This window comes from Cephus cinctus, unplaced genomic scaffold, assembly GCF_000341935.2.
Source record: "Cephus cinctus unplaced genomic scaffold, Ccin1 Ccin1_scaffold0196, whole genome shotgun sequence".
Classification (NCBI taxonomy): Eukaryota; Metazoa; Arthropoda; class Insecta; order Hymenoptera; family Cephidae; genus Cephus; species Cephus cinctus.
The window spans coordinates 73,968-87,053 of NW_014332917.1; the positions used below are offsets into that span (position 1 = coordinate 73,968).

General features: G+C 38.2%; 1 protein-coding gene across 1 annotated transcript in view; it reads left to right on the top strand.

The window, feature by feature from the left end:
* The window catches only part of LOC107264863 (glutamate receptor 1), an 86,413-nt gene that overhangs the window by 21,419 nt on the left and 51,908 nt on the right, over positions 1-13,086 (top strand). Inside the window, exons 3-4 of the mRNA XM_015733599.2 lie at positions 9,330-9,457; positions 10,865-10,994. Coding sequence (XP_015589085.1) covers positions 9,330-9,457; positions 10,865-10,994 — 258 coding nt within the window. The remainder of the gene's footprint in view (positions 1-9,329; positions 9,458-10,864; positions 10,995-13,086) is intronic.

Below are 13,086 nucleotides of genomic sequence, written 5' to 3' on the forward strand. Positions count from 1 at the left end.
TAACGTTAGAGAAATGCCAGCTGATGATTTATAATTAAAAATTGGTCCACAGGTGTTGTATTGTAATTATTCGTGTACAGCACATCCGAAAATAATCTCCAACTCCTGTTTATAAATATGAGATCGAGGATCTCAATAAGATAAACATGTCAACTCGTACCGTGAGTTCCTCTTTTGGACCTCAATCTGACAAATTGGTTAATAACTTTCTATCTGAGGCGCAAAGTAGGAGCATAATTCTGCTACATAAGAATCTATAGTGATTCTTTGAAACCTCAGAAACTCCTAAATTTGAGATAAAGAATAGGCTCGAAATTTCAACTAGTGTATAACAGAATCCATCGATGTCCTTTGAAAAATCGATAAAATCTAACCAAAACTCCCTTTATGGTTTTCACGCTCAATTTGCATCCCCAAACACTCAACGTAAAGTATGTACGAAGTATTGCAGGCTCCATTAACCTGACCCAAAAGCATTCTGAATTTATACCAGTAAACGGATTTAACGATCCACCTTACCTAAATCCACCGATGAATATCCTTGATGTGGATTAGTGGGTATATCTAAAATAAATTCAAAATAAGGTCGCTGAAGTTTTCTTTATCGTGCGTAAGCGTTTTGGTAAAAGCCGCAACTTTCCTTTTAAGAATCTTAAAAACGAGAGAAAGAGAACAGTTTGTCGATAAATACGTATGAAGGCACAGCGGTGAAAACTTTTCGTTCGGGCCTCGTAATCGTCCTTTGATAAAGAAAAGGGAGAAGTTGAAAAGTTGAGAATACTAAGTGCGAACTACGGCAGTGCCCGTGTAGAAGCGTTAAGGTAGACGCGTATATGGGAGAAAGGATGACTGTGGGTGCAGGTGGCCCAAGGGAAAAGAAGAAGAAAATGGAAAAGAGAATGTCGACATATACATATTTCAGAAAGAATACATGTAAAAAGAATACCACATGTTCTTTTCGTACTTTAAAAATGGCGACAACGTCGGTCCTAGCAGTTGGAATACAGATGTACGTGAGCTTTTAGAGGTTTTCTTCCCACTGTAAATCAAATCGATAGATAATAGCTTTAGCACAGATATGTACAGATACCTAAAGCAAATAATAAATCTGATGTATTATACTCGATAAAAAGTGTTAAACTATCCATCTCAATTTAAATACATGCACTCTCAGACTACCCGGTACTATAGTATATATGTGAAAAATCTAAATCTCTGGAGATATGCAAGTTCAGAATATCTCTGAGATCTCGGATACTGTAACGAAGGATATACGCAAGAATCAACCTGGTAGAAATAGTCTCGTGATCCATGTGTGACCTCATGCTAGCCGCAAAAGGATGTGAAGTCTTCGCACGGCCGAACTTACAAATCCAATCTTGTCCGTCGCTTCTTCCTATCCACCCTCTGGTAAGGTCGGTTAGAAAGAGGATGCTGGCCTCGGAGGAAGTAGCCGCGCGAGGTTATTCGAGTCCGATAGGATCTGAATTTAAAGGTGAGTCATTTATCTTGGAAAAGAGAAACGAAGGAACGAACTGGGACCCAATAGGATATAAAGGGTAAAAGAAAGAAAGATTAAGAAAAAAAAAGACTGTCATTGTTGATGAGTATATGCACCTATTTAACACTACGGGTTAAAATATTTTGTCATGAGGTTATAATTAATCCTCTTGATTTTCTTTCACGAGATGCATATTCTCCCCTGCGTTGTTCATAATGGAAGATATCAAGTAGACCCATGCTTTCTTGAAAGAGATGAATGAAGTTTTCTAGCGTGACTCTCAGCGACGAACTTTCACCCAAGATTCAAGCAAGTTACCCCACGTTGCTTGGATATTAAACTCTCCACTACCTACGCTACTAATATCCACCTATCCCACCCCTATACCCATTCAGGGCGCGATGAAAAATCCCGCGAAATTCAAACTCCGATTTCCGCCTTCGACTTTTAGTACCCTGCACGAAGATCGTTTTCACGCTCCAAGAGAAAATCCTGAGGATGAAAGGAAGGAAAATGAGTAAAAAAGAAAATAAACCGCGTCCAAGTAAAAACCCGAAGTCGAACTCCGAGCTTAACTCCGCCACAATCAGAATGTAAATTAATACTATCGATTAAATAGTCTTTTCTTAGAACGAGTGAATTTACTTTTTTTTTTCTGCAAATTTTTTGATAATAAAACATACAGGTATCATTAGCTAGCTCGTGTGACGCAGTACAGTGGGTATATGCTTCCATGATAAGATCATAGTCCCTTGCTTCCAGCGTGCAGTGCTTCGGTGCAGTGCTGTGATCAATAAAGTACGGGTGGCATTCTGTAGAGCTTCTACCTCGACGTAACCACCCTCTGATTCTCCACCCCGATGCACACATACCACGTATCTCCCACACGATAGCAAAGGGAACCTTGTTTGGTAAGACTCGTTTCTATCTTGCACCCTTCTATCTTTTTATCTACAAGGGTGAAGCCATGTATATATATATACCGATTGCCGGAAACCAGTGGTACCAGTGCAACCACAGAACTGAATCCTTACCAGACCTCCTTTTTACTTGATAATTCGAAAATCGTAATCTTAACGTTGAGTTTCTCCAACTTTATCTCGCTTGTTAGTGTTTCCGCTGCGGATCAGCTCGTTTAATTTAATTGTCACGTGAGGAAAGATTATTCACTGAATTATCATGCTGAATGAAAGCAGGAATGATAGCTAGGAGTTTATTTTCGTAGAATTGTTATACCTTTTTATATTACATTTTCTAAAATTTATGTATTTTTACTATTTCTTTAAATCTATTTCTTTCCTGAAAAAAAAAAAAAAACATCCGGAAGTTGATGAAAAGGCTGGTGGTATACGTAGGCGCCATCTTCAAGTATCTTCTCCATTGCGTATATAATTCTTTCTCGAAGAAAATTCACGCAGCCGGCCACGAGGCTTCGCAGAGTTAATGGCGCCGTTGGTATTTCAATTATGCGATAACGCGACAATAGCTTTTGTTTTTACTTTAATTAGTGCTTACTGGCCATTACTACGACAATGCGCCGCCACGGCCAATGGGTTTCGGCGACATGAACAAAAATTTAATTCCGAAACATACTGCAGCTTTGTTTCGACCATAGGAGGAAACGTACGTATATGGATAGGGACGACTACGCTCGAGAGAAAATTGTAATTGTTCCCAGCCACGTTTCCGCAGTCGAGCGAAATTACTGGTACAGTCTATGAATAATTCGATAGCGTTCAATTTAATCGTATGTAGTTAACGTAGTAGCTGGATGTAGCCGAACGAGTCACGGATTTATCGATACGCATCAATAAATGTCCTTTTTTGACGTTAATAACGCATTTGATATAATCGAGAAATAAAAAATAACGAGCTCCAGCGCAATTATTGAACACAATGCGTCGTGACTAGTAAACCGAGTGCATATACATCAATTTCTATGGTAATTATTATACTTGTAATCATTTACTGTCAATCACAAATAATTACCTAATTATCATGATAACGAAAATGTTTGATATCTATCTAATTTGCACTTCGGGTATCGTTAAAGCTATTTTACACCGATTTGAATTTGCCATATGAAATTGTTCTCAAAAGTCAGTTCGATAACGATGCCTTTTATCATTTTCTCATTGTTACACATTCTTCGTGATAAGGGTGTCCTGTAAATGATATATAGTTTCCAATTCTCACTTAGAATTCATCCACAATTCAACGTTCATTCGACGCTAGACGATCGTCACTACTTCAGTTGACAACTGAAAGCCTGACGTTCAATTTCAGGTATTCTCATCGCGTTCATTTACGGTCTCCCTTTTTTTTTAAATGACTGTACGGATACACAGGATTATCTCGGTGATGCATAAAATACGAAACAACGCTGTGGACCACGTGATATAATATATAGAACCAGCGGACCGATGCTCTTGGCGCAAATATAACTGGCAAAATTTGAGTTCATTTCGCGTACAACTGCATCTGCTCGTTACGCAGCGTTGCTAATTAGCGAATTAACGCGCGAGTACCGATTCTTCCCTTATAATTGGAAAGAGAATATTTATTTCCAACTTCTGGCCCTTTACTCGTATTGACGAGTGTATGTACAGTTTGATTGACTGGTCTGTCGTATATTTTCTCTTAATGATCTCAAGAAAAGGATTGTTAAATTATTTTTTATAGCAAAGAAAAAGCAAGTAGGCACGAGTTATAAATATATTTTTTTAATTCTCTGAGAATAAGAGCTTATTTTGAGATATTTCAAGAAATTCTTGAATTTTTGGACACGTTAAAACTCTATGTCAAGATCAGAATGTTATATTTAAGGAGCAGTTCCTTTTACATCGTAGTACTACATTATATATGTATATGCAGTATATATATATATGTATTTCTCGCAATCTTCGCAGTCAAATGTCGTACTCGGATTCGTGCTATTTTTCGCAGGATTCTCGAAACAACGTCGGGAACGATAAGAAAGTGGAAAAACGGGTGTAGAAGGTAGGGGAGAGAAAAAAGGAAATAAAAAACAGTGCAGGAAAGCAGCTAGGGAATAATATCACTTTTCCACGGTTTTTCTTCAGTGCTTCTTTACGTTTCTTCATCTGTATAATACTTAAACCCTGCTTTCACATATTTTCGTAAACATCACCAGCACATACGACTACATAACTGTGCTTTATCCAAATATTGCTTCAAATTGCTTATTGCGTGCGAAGAATTACGACTTTAGTCATTTTTGAGCATTGAATATGTACCCTTACTCTGCTTTAAAAAAATTGATCCAGCATACAAAGAAAAAGTAGAATATCAACATCAGTATCGATCTTGATGTTCCTTTGAAACATACGATTTCTCATTAGCTGGGTATAAAAAAATTTTCTTTTCTTAAGGACACTTTATGAATGTAGAGAAAGCCGCACGAAGTAGGTACCAGTGGAATAGCGAGACGACGTCGCGACCGCTCTTAGAATTCCTGGATGTTATTACGCGCGACACCTATAGCACCCAGAAAGAATAATGGCTTCTTCCTGACTCGAGTCGTTGGGACGAAAAGTCCCTGAGGCTTGCGGCGACGACCGAGAGGGCTGTGCAGGCAACGAGAATAGGGCAGCTTCCAAGTCATCGATCCCCTCATAAAAATGCGCCACGGCGAAAGTGAAATCTTCGCAGTGGCATCTAGATAAATGGAATTATAATCCTCCCTCCATAGCCACGTTCTTTGTATTCCTTTTGGGTGATATTAATGTCAGTCTTCCTTCTGTCCTTTCCGCCGATACCCACCTTATATATACGTATCGTCAAAACATATATGTATAATATAAAATACATACTCCTTATCTCAAAGGCAAGACGAAAGAAACGATCATTATTTTCAAAATGTACTATCGTGCACCTGTGTATCATATACTACAATATAATACAAAAGCTGCCATCGACTTGCGCAATAGCTCGAAATCACTAAAACTTTATTTCCTACTCAAGAAGTGACGTGTGATCGGGGTGTGAAAAATTCCTGATAAAGTTAGCGTATTAATGGATCTATGTCTAAAGGGAGCCATGCACAGCTCTTTGTTAAGGGAGTAGTAAGAACCCGTGTGATAGGATAAGTTACCGGGTTAAATGACTTATGAATGTTAGTTTGAATTAGTTATTTCACTGTTGCTAAATACCTACGATATCCCCAGGTTCCTGACCTCGTTGGCAAACTGTTACTTCGGGAAGGCCATAGTGGTAGTTGCAAACCTGAAGCGCTATCGTCTTTTGAACTAATTTATATTCGCCTGTATACGGTTGGATTATAACGTTAAGTCATTTGTTTATATAGTATACTTAGTATTTGATTACTTTTGCTAAGCAATATTTTAATGACTGTTGTTTCAGTCGTCACTAGGTATGCGACACTAGTCTTGTCAGACTTCATGATACACGATCAGATATTATGGATAGTATTCGCCATTTTTATATCTGTTTCTATACGTTTCTATCTATCTATCTCAATATAACTCTGAAAGTGCATTACATGTTCGACATGTATTATTCAATGTGTACGAGGATCCAATAGTGCTTAGAGGAAGCAGAAGATCTCTTGCGTGAAACGTATAGCCGACTTCTTGGAACTTGGGTCGAATACTTGGATGTTATATTTTATAAAAGGTCATTTGTCTCTATTATTTATAAAGAATATTAACAAGAACCCTGTGGGAACGATGACTCCTTTCAAGGGAGTCCGAAAACTTTTAAGGTTTGTTATAACGATTAGCATGATTTAAAAACGATTGTACGTACTGAGATATGTTGGATTAGACGCCGCAGTGGAATTACGACTGTTAGCTCAGACTTTGTCGGATATTAACTTACTGGCAGTTTAGGATACCCAACTTCAGTAGATTCCATATTGTGACGTTTCTCATCATCATCAAATCCGACATCGATCCAGTCTCTGATAATAATCATAAAATTAATAATTTAATCTTCTTGTACAAATTTAATAATAAATTTTTTAAAAAACTATACTTTGCTCATACAATATTCAATTTGTAGCTCTAATGATATTTCATATCACTATGTGATATAAATTTAAAAAATTTAATGATCAGTCATGGGTGTACTGTAACTGTTACAGATGTTGTAATACGATTCAAGAAAAATCTATAAAGGAAATAAGGAATGGAACTGTAAGGGGATTTCTGACGGAGAGTTCGTTATACGAGGACTATATTGGAGGGTAAATCTTCTTACCGTGTAGTACTAGTACGGAGAAATTGAAATGAACCTATACCTAATCGATGTGGTCTATCTCGTGAGTTTCCGTCGTCGAAGAAAAGGAAAATTCACTTACGGAGATATCGATCTCCATTGCGTTCACGGCTAATAGCTGTACTGCTCTTTGAAGACATAACATCAAGAGCACGGTAGCAACAGCAGCAACAACATAGCCACCAGCGACACGAGCAACTGCAATACCAGCGACAACAGCAGTCTGCAACAGTGCGCAAACTTTCCCGGCGTCATTAGCACAGCACTGCATTAACCCTGGCAGTATATTGCCCTATATAATAATGTACGATAACTTGGTTAGTTAGTGCCAATACAGAGTCGATAGTCCTGCGACCATCTGCTACCTCTTTTGCAACCCTCGTACCTACCTACCACCATCCTGCCCTTCGCTAAGACTGGTTTAACCGAATCGCTATTGCTTAAGAGTCCATGGAATATCTTACCATCTATACTTGCATTATTAACCCTTGTATATACAGATATACATTTAGTAAGTATAGTATACTACAGTTATAGCTCTCTGGCTATTCAGTATGAATGAGCATATAAACTTTGGGTATATCGCAAGAAAATAATTGTTATTCTCAAGATTATAGGGGATTGTTTCGGTTTATTAAATATATTAACTGTGAGAATATATGAAGTGAAGACAGTATATAAGTTATGTGGTAAATCGATATGAGGGTGTACTCGTAAATTTTACTGGGAGAAATTGCTGTCCCTTCGAATCCTACGAGAGGATGACAATTTTTGGCAAGAGTTTCTGGTCCTTTCTTCGAGTAACGGAGGGTTAGAAACGACTTGGGCTGAGACTGAGTGATTAATAATGAGAAAAACGGTAAAGGGCAGGCTTGACCAAGGTACGGCATATATCATGGTGGCCCATTATGCTTATGAATATAAATGCACCCTCGGGGTCCACAATAAATGCTTCCACTGGTACAACCCGGCGATCTCTGCATTCTGCCCTTCCTCTGGTACGTCTACGCTTATTTATGTACGTAAGCGCGTGTGTGTCTCTATTTCCATGACTCCGCCTCGTGTTCACTTTCTGTCGGGTGGTGGCTCACGTTGGCCACGCATTACGAAAAAGGAATAAAATGACTTTTCGGCGTACAGGCCGACATAAAAGAATAATTAAAATGAAGTACCTATCCTATGCATAATTTCTAGAATATTACGTAGGGAATGGTAATGACAACGAGAATATTTAATATGCTGTGATGTCTTTGAAACTGAACCTTTGAAATGGATGCTGCTGGTCAACTTCCTGATAATAATTTCAAAGAACCTCTTTGAACGAACTTTCGTGACTAAAGGTGGTTCTTCGTAATTATCTTGTCCGTTTAAAATTTCTAACTTCTTATTGGCCGTTTATGTTTGGTGCATCGTTCACCGGTTGCCTGAAACAGGTGATATCAGCCTTTAAAGTTAAAAGGGTATTATGGAGAGTATCAGGAGAATCTGGGACTGGATATTAACTTGGCGAAGCTTGTTAGCCCACGTGGACTTTCACCCATGACCTTTTATATGTTAATGAAGGAATTCGACGATGGGGTAGAAGATTTTAAAAATTGTTATTTTTCTACATTCAGTCATCTCAGATTATAGGGATTATATCGTAATCCACTTAAGGATAATAAGTGAGTTTGGATTTGAGTGATAAAACGCTTAGCCAGACCTAAAATAAGATCGTAAAAATAAATATCGTTGGAGACGTCATAAATTTCGTTTAAACGAAATCGTCGGCTGGCTACGTGTATCAGGATCGTTTTCCCAAATCTCAGCCAAATGGTATTACGGTGAGCCTTATCTTATTTACTAGCCCAAAATTATATATAATCCAGTTCCAATAAAAATCCACTGTATAACTTCTTATTACTAAAAAAGAGCGATCGGTCAGTCACTTCGCATAAATGTTACGACTCTGTCGCTAAAATCCAGTGCTTATCGTCGATATATCTATATTGTGTAACGGAAGCCGGAAACATTGTATTTACACAAAAAACATACCGTCAATAAGCAGACTGAGAAATCGCACAAAAACTTTCATACAGCATCCGTAAGTTTCTTCCGTCAAATTGTAGTAAAATTTTGAAACTGAAACAGCTGCTCTTCATGCGTAATTTGCCTCATTCACATAGGATGCCCTAACTTGCATAATGTGTCTGCCTAGTATGTATCCTTTCTATGGGGATTGTAGTACATTGCATAATCCACAGGTTTGCACGTGTCAACATACTGTAGCATAAACACCGGATGGTATGTAGGTAAAACAAGCTTTTAGTAGGCAGGTAACGCAGAGAAACATAATAAACTTTTATCCACAAATATGTCTGTGCAAACAGCGACGCGACAGGATGGAAGTCCTAACGATTGATATTTAGTAACGAAGGGTGAAAAAATCACCCACAACTTCCGCTGTCATGCTAATTCGCGTCATATCGAAAATTATTTTGTATCTTTTCAAGCATCTTCTTTGCATATCTTTTGTCAAGCTAATTCCTCTGTTTCACTTTCTCAAATATCTCTTCATTTTTTTGCCCAGTTTGCAGTCAGTTCAGCAGGGGTGTTTTCTCTATGCTGGGGGCAGTCAGTCCGGATTCCTTTGACACGCTTCACTCGTACAGCAACACGTTTCAAATGCCTTTTGTCACGCCATGGTTTCCTGAAAAGGTAAGCACTTTTTCATACTTTTGATGTCGTTCGAAGTAACAACCGAGTCGGAAATCACGCCTCCGAGAAGTTCAGCTATCTGCGAGCAACCATCGTTTTGCACGTGTGGGCCCGCGTCATCGCCAATTAAATGTCAGTTTCAGTGGTTAAAGCTGCAAATCCAATAGTTATACTTAGCCAAACAGCTAATAAGATTCTGATTACTGTTGCAAGTTTCGGAAAATATACGAAATTTTTTATTTTGAGATTTACGATACATGGGTTATCAAATAATAACTTTTTCAAAATTTACCTGTAAAAAAAGTGGTACTTGGTCATGGATTGAGAAAAGCTGCTTGTTTCCTCAAAATATAACAGTACAGCTTGACATGGAGTAACATGTGAATGTACCGTCATTTAATAATTAAACAATTCGAGTTAAGCTGGTGACGCAATTTTTCACGGCAGATCCATTTATTCTAAGGTCTAACGATTACTCACGGGGCACTATTGTATCGATACACGAGACTTTCCATAAAATGCGGTTCTCGTTGCGCCTATACTAGCCTTGTAATAATATATCGTAGGTATAATCAATGCCTCTATTATATTTTGGCCCCGCCACATGAAACACGTGAGAGTGTCTTCTTTATACGTGATAATTATCAGTCTTCAAATAATTAATTATTATACACTTCTCTCCAGGGTAAAATATGTAGTTCTCAGTCACAACAACTTTGCATTATTTACCTCATCTCTGGTAACCATAGAGATTTAAGTTTAGACCAGACAGATGAACAAACGACACAGATAATGTATGTCTACTGGTATCTATTGGCTCCAATAAAAGAATTAGTTAACTGTTTACAATCAATAACATAGAAATTTTCTTATTGATACTACATCTGTCTAACACGTTATCACTTTATGTGTTACGCCATCTAAGCCAGCTGCTTATCGCGCACATTTTTGTTTCTCGTAAAACCAATTTCCGGAATGAATTGGTCGATCTGCTAGATCGAACAGCTAGCCTCTTTGTAATGTGATATCACCATTATTTTATAAAGAGCCCGATGCACATACTCCACTTGACTGTTCAATCAATCCGTGGGATGAAGCCAGATTCCGCATTTTCCAATTTACATTTCCAAACGAATTTGACTAACCGAATTTATTTGCGGCAGCGAATTACAACGATTCCATTGTTCCTAGTATATAGTATGATATACAAGTATCTATTGCTATATGTAACACGTGTACGATGTTACTGTGAATATACTGATTTCCGCATAGGAGCATCGTTTAATCCGCCATCATTTAAAACTCTTTCTCATTCGAACAAAGTACTGTACCAGCTATAAGCCATATATACAGATATACGTATACATAAAATCCAAAATCAATTAATGTATTCTCGATTTGACACAGGTGCTCACTCCCTCCTCTGGTTTCCTGGACTTTGCGATAAGCATGCGACCGGATTACCATCGCGCTATCATCGACACCGTACGATATTACGGCTGGAAGAAAATCATCTACCTCTATGACTCCCATGACGGTAAGTCTCACCATATTGTATATAGTATAAGGGTCTCTTCATACGTAACGATACCAGAAGATAGCATCGCAACCACTACCATACTGAGGACGTGTCTGGTCTCGAGTCCCTCTTTTCTCTTCCTTCTTTTATGTCTCACGAGACCAACTTTCTTCCGCCAATATTATAGGTAGCGAACGACCGTCCGCCATGCTCGAACCAACTACAGCCTCGAATTTATGCAACTGGAGCACAACTTCAGGGAGCCAACTTCACGGGTATACATATGGCTCATGGTTATGATTATTACCGGTTGCACTTTTCTCACTGGTGCATTAGCAGTAACCTATTGGAAATGTACATTGCATTCGCCCTGGTGACTATCTTTTATTTCTTAAGTAAAAAAAAAAAATGAGAATTTTCATACCGATTTTCCAAGTTTTTTAATTATTTCACATACCTAATATAATTCAACTCTACTTACGATTCGCACGTTGGGCTTCGGTTAAAGTTATCTGCGACAGTGAATACCATACGGACGTTTTATGACGCCATTCTTCGTAGACATAATCTTACAGGGCGGCGAGGGGGTGTGGGAAGGATGGAGGCGGATGTCTTATTTAATGAGCCCTAAAAAGTGAATAACTGAGGGAATAATGGGACTTATCGCTGGTATACCCTTAACGCTCTTGGTTCCCGACGTAATGACGACCTATAGGGCTACTGGAGGAGTTTATCATGGGACAGGTTACACGTATTTACGGCAGACCAAATCATTCTCACTTTGCGAAATTGCTACTTTCGCGAGATAATACATTTTTGCACCTACGCTTACGTTGATATGGAAGCTTCGTTCATTTAATGCGTATACGCTTTGTATTATACTCGTGTATATTTGAGGCGGAGGAAAATAAATACTAGTATAGTGACTATCAGCGGTCCTTTTTGGTACTGCCAACTAAGTAAATAGAAAATTTGTGATTGGTGCGGAGAAACTTAAACTTTTTATTCGAAAGCATTTCATATGTACAATAGAACCTGTAAGGTAACACGCGTGCTGCTCGTGAAAAGACTATTCGGTTACGATGTTGTATGTAAAATGTAGGCTTAAAATTAAATTTACGTGATCCACGGGAAATGTATAAGAAAAATATGGGAGTCGTAATACGGAATGGCAAAAATAATATAGAACGAAATAATCAGTTTTACAAAAATGATATTTTTCAAAGCCTAGGAGATCCACGTTGCAGTTTTCGGAGATTAAGAGTTCCTCGTCATAGCTTTCCATGATTAATAATTTTCACTCGGGTAAATACTACATTTAAAAATGGTCTCACGATATTATACGATTGTCTCATTTATCGAAAATACCTCCTCCTATAGACTCAAAGCACTTTACTCATTTCTACAATCTCGATGTCATTCTCTTGGGAAATATATTATACGAACCGTTGACGCTCTCCGTTGCCACGGACCCCAGCGGCACAATGAGAATTTACACGTCAAACATTATTTCCACTAATTATGTTTGAGCAAAGTAACGTTTCCGTGAAACACGAGATCAGCTCTTGACTAAAGCTACTTGATTCGTCGATCCTTAATAATTAATCAAACTTCTTAACAAATTGTTAAACATCGCAATACCAAGATTTTCAGTATCAGTCTTGTAGATAGTGACTTTCAATTGGCATGTATTTATCGCAGATCATAGATACAGCAATTCGATATGTTGTTTTCAATTTATTCTCGAACCCAACTGTAGATCAGTTAATTATCATTCAAAAGTAAAACTTGTAAGTCACGTAGTAACGAAACTCTAGTAAAAAACCAGATCCGAAATGTACAGTTTCGGCTGCAACTAATAAAACCCATTTAAACGGACAGACAGTGAAATCGACTCGAGTTCTTTGATGAAGTTCAATAAGACATAGCAGAGAGCGGCGATGAAATTATGTTATGGAAATAGAACAGAGATAATTACCAAATGCAAATGCAAGCACGTGTCTGGAATATCATTGAGTCTCTATATATTTTCGACTCCTCGTCGCTTCATTATCGTGACGCTAATAAAGACGAGAATGTGATAAGACGGCAGGATGGGGGGGGGGGGGGA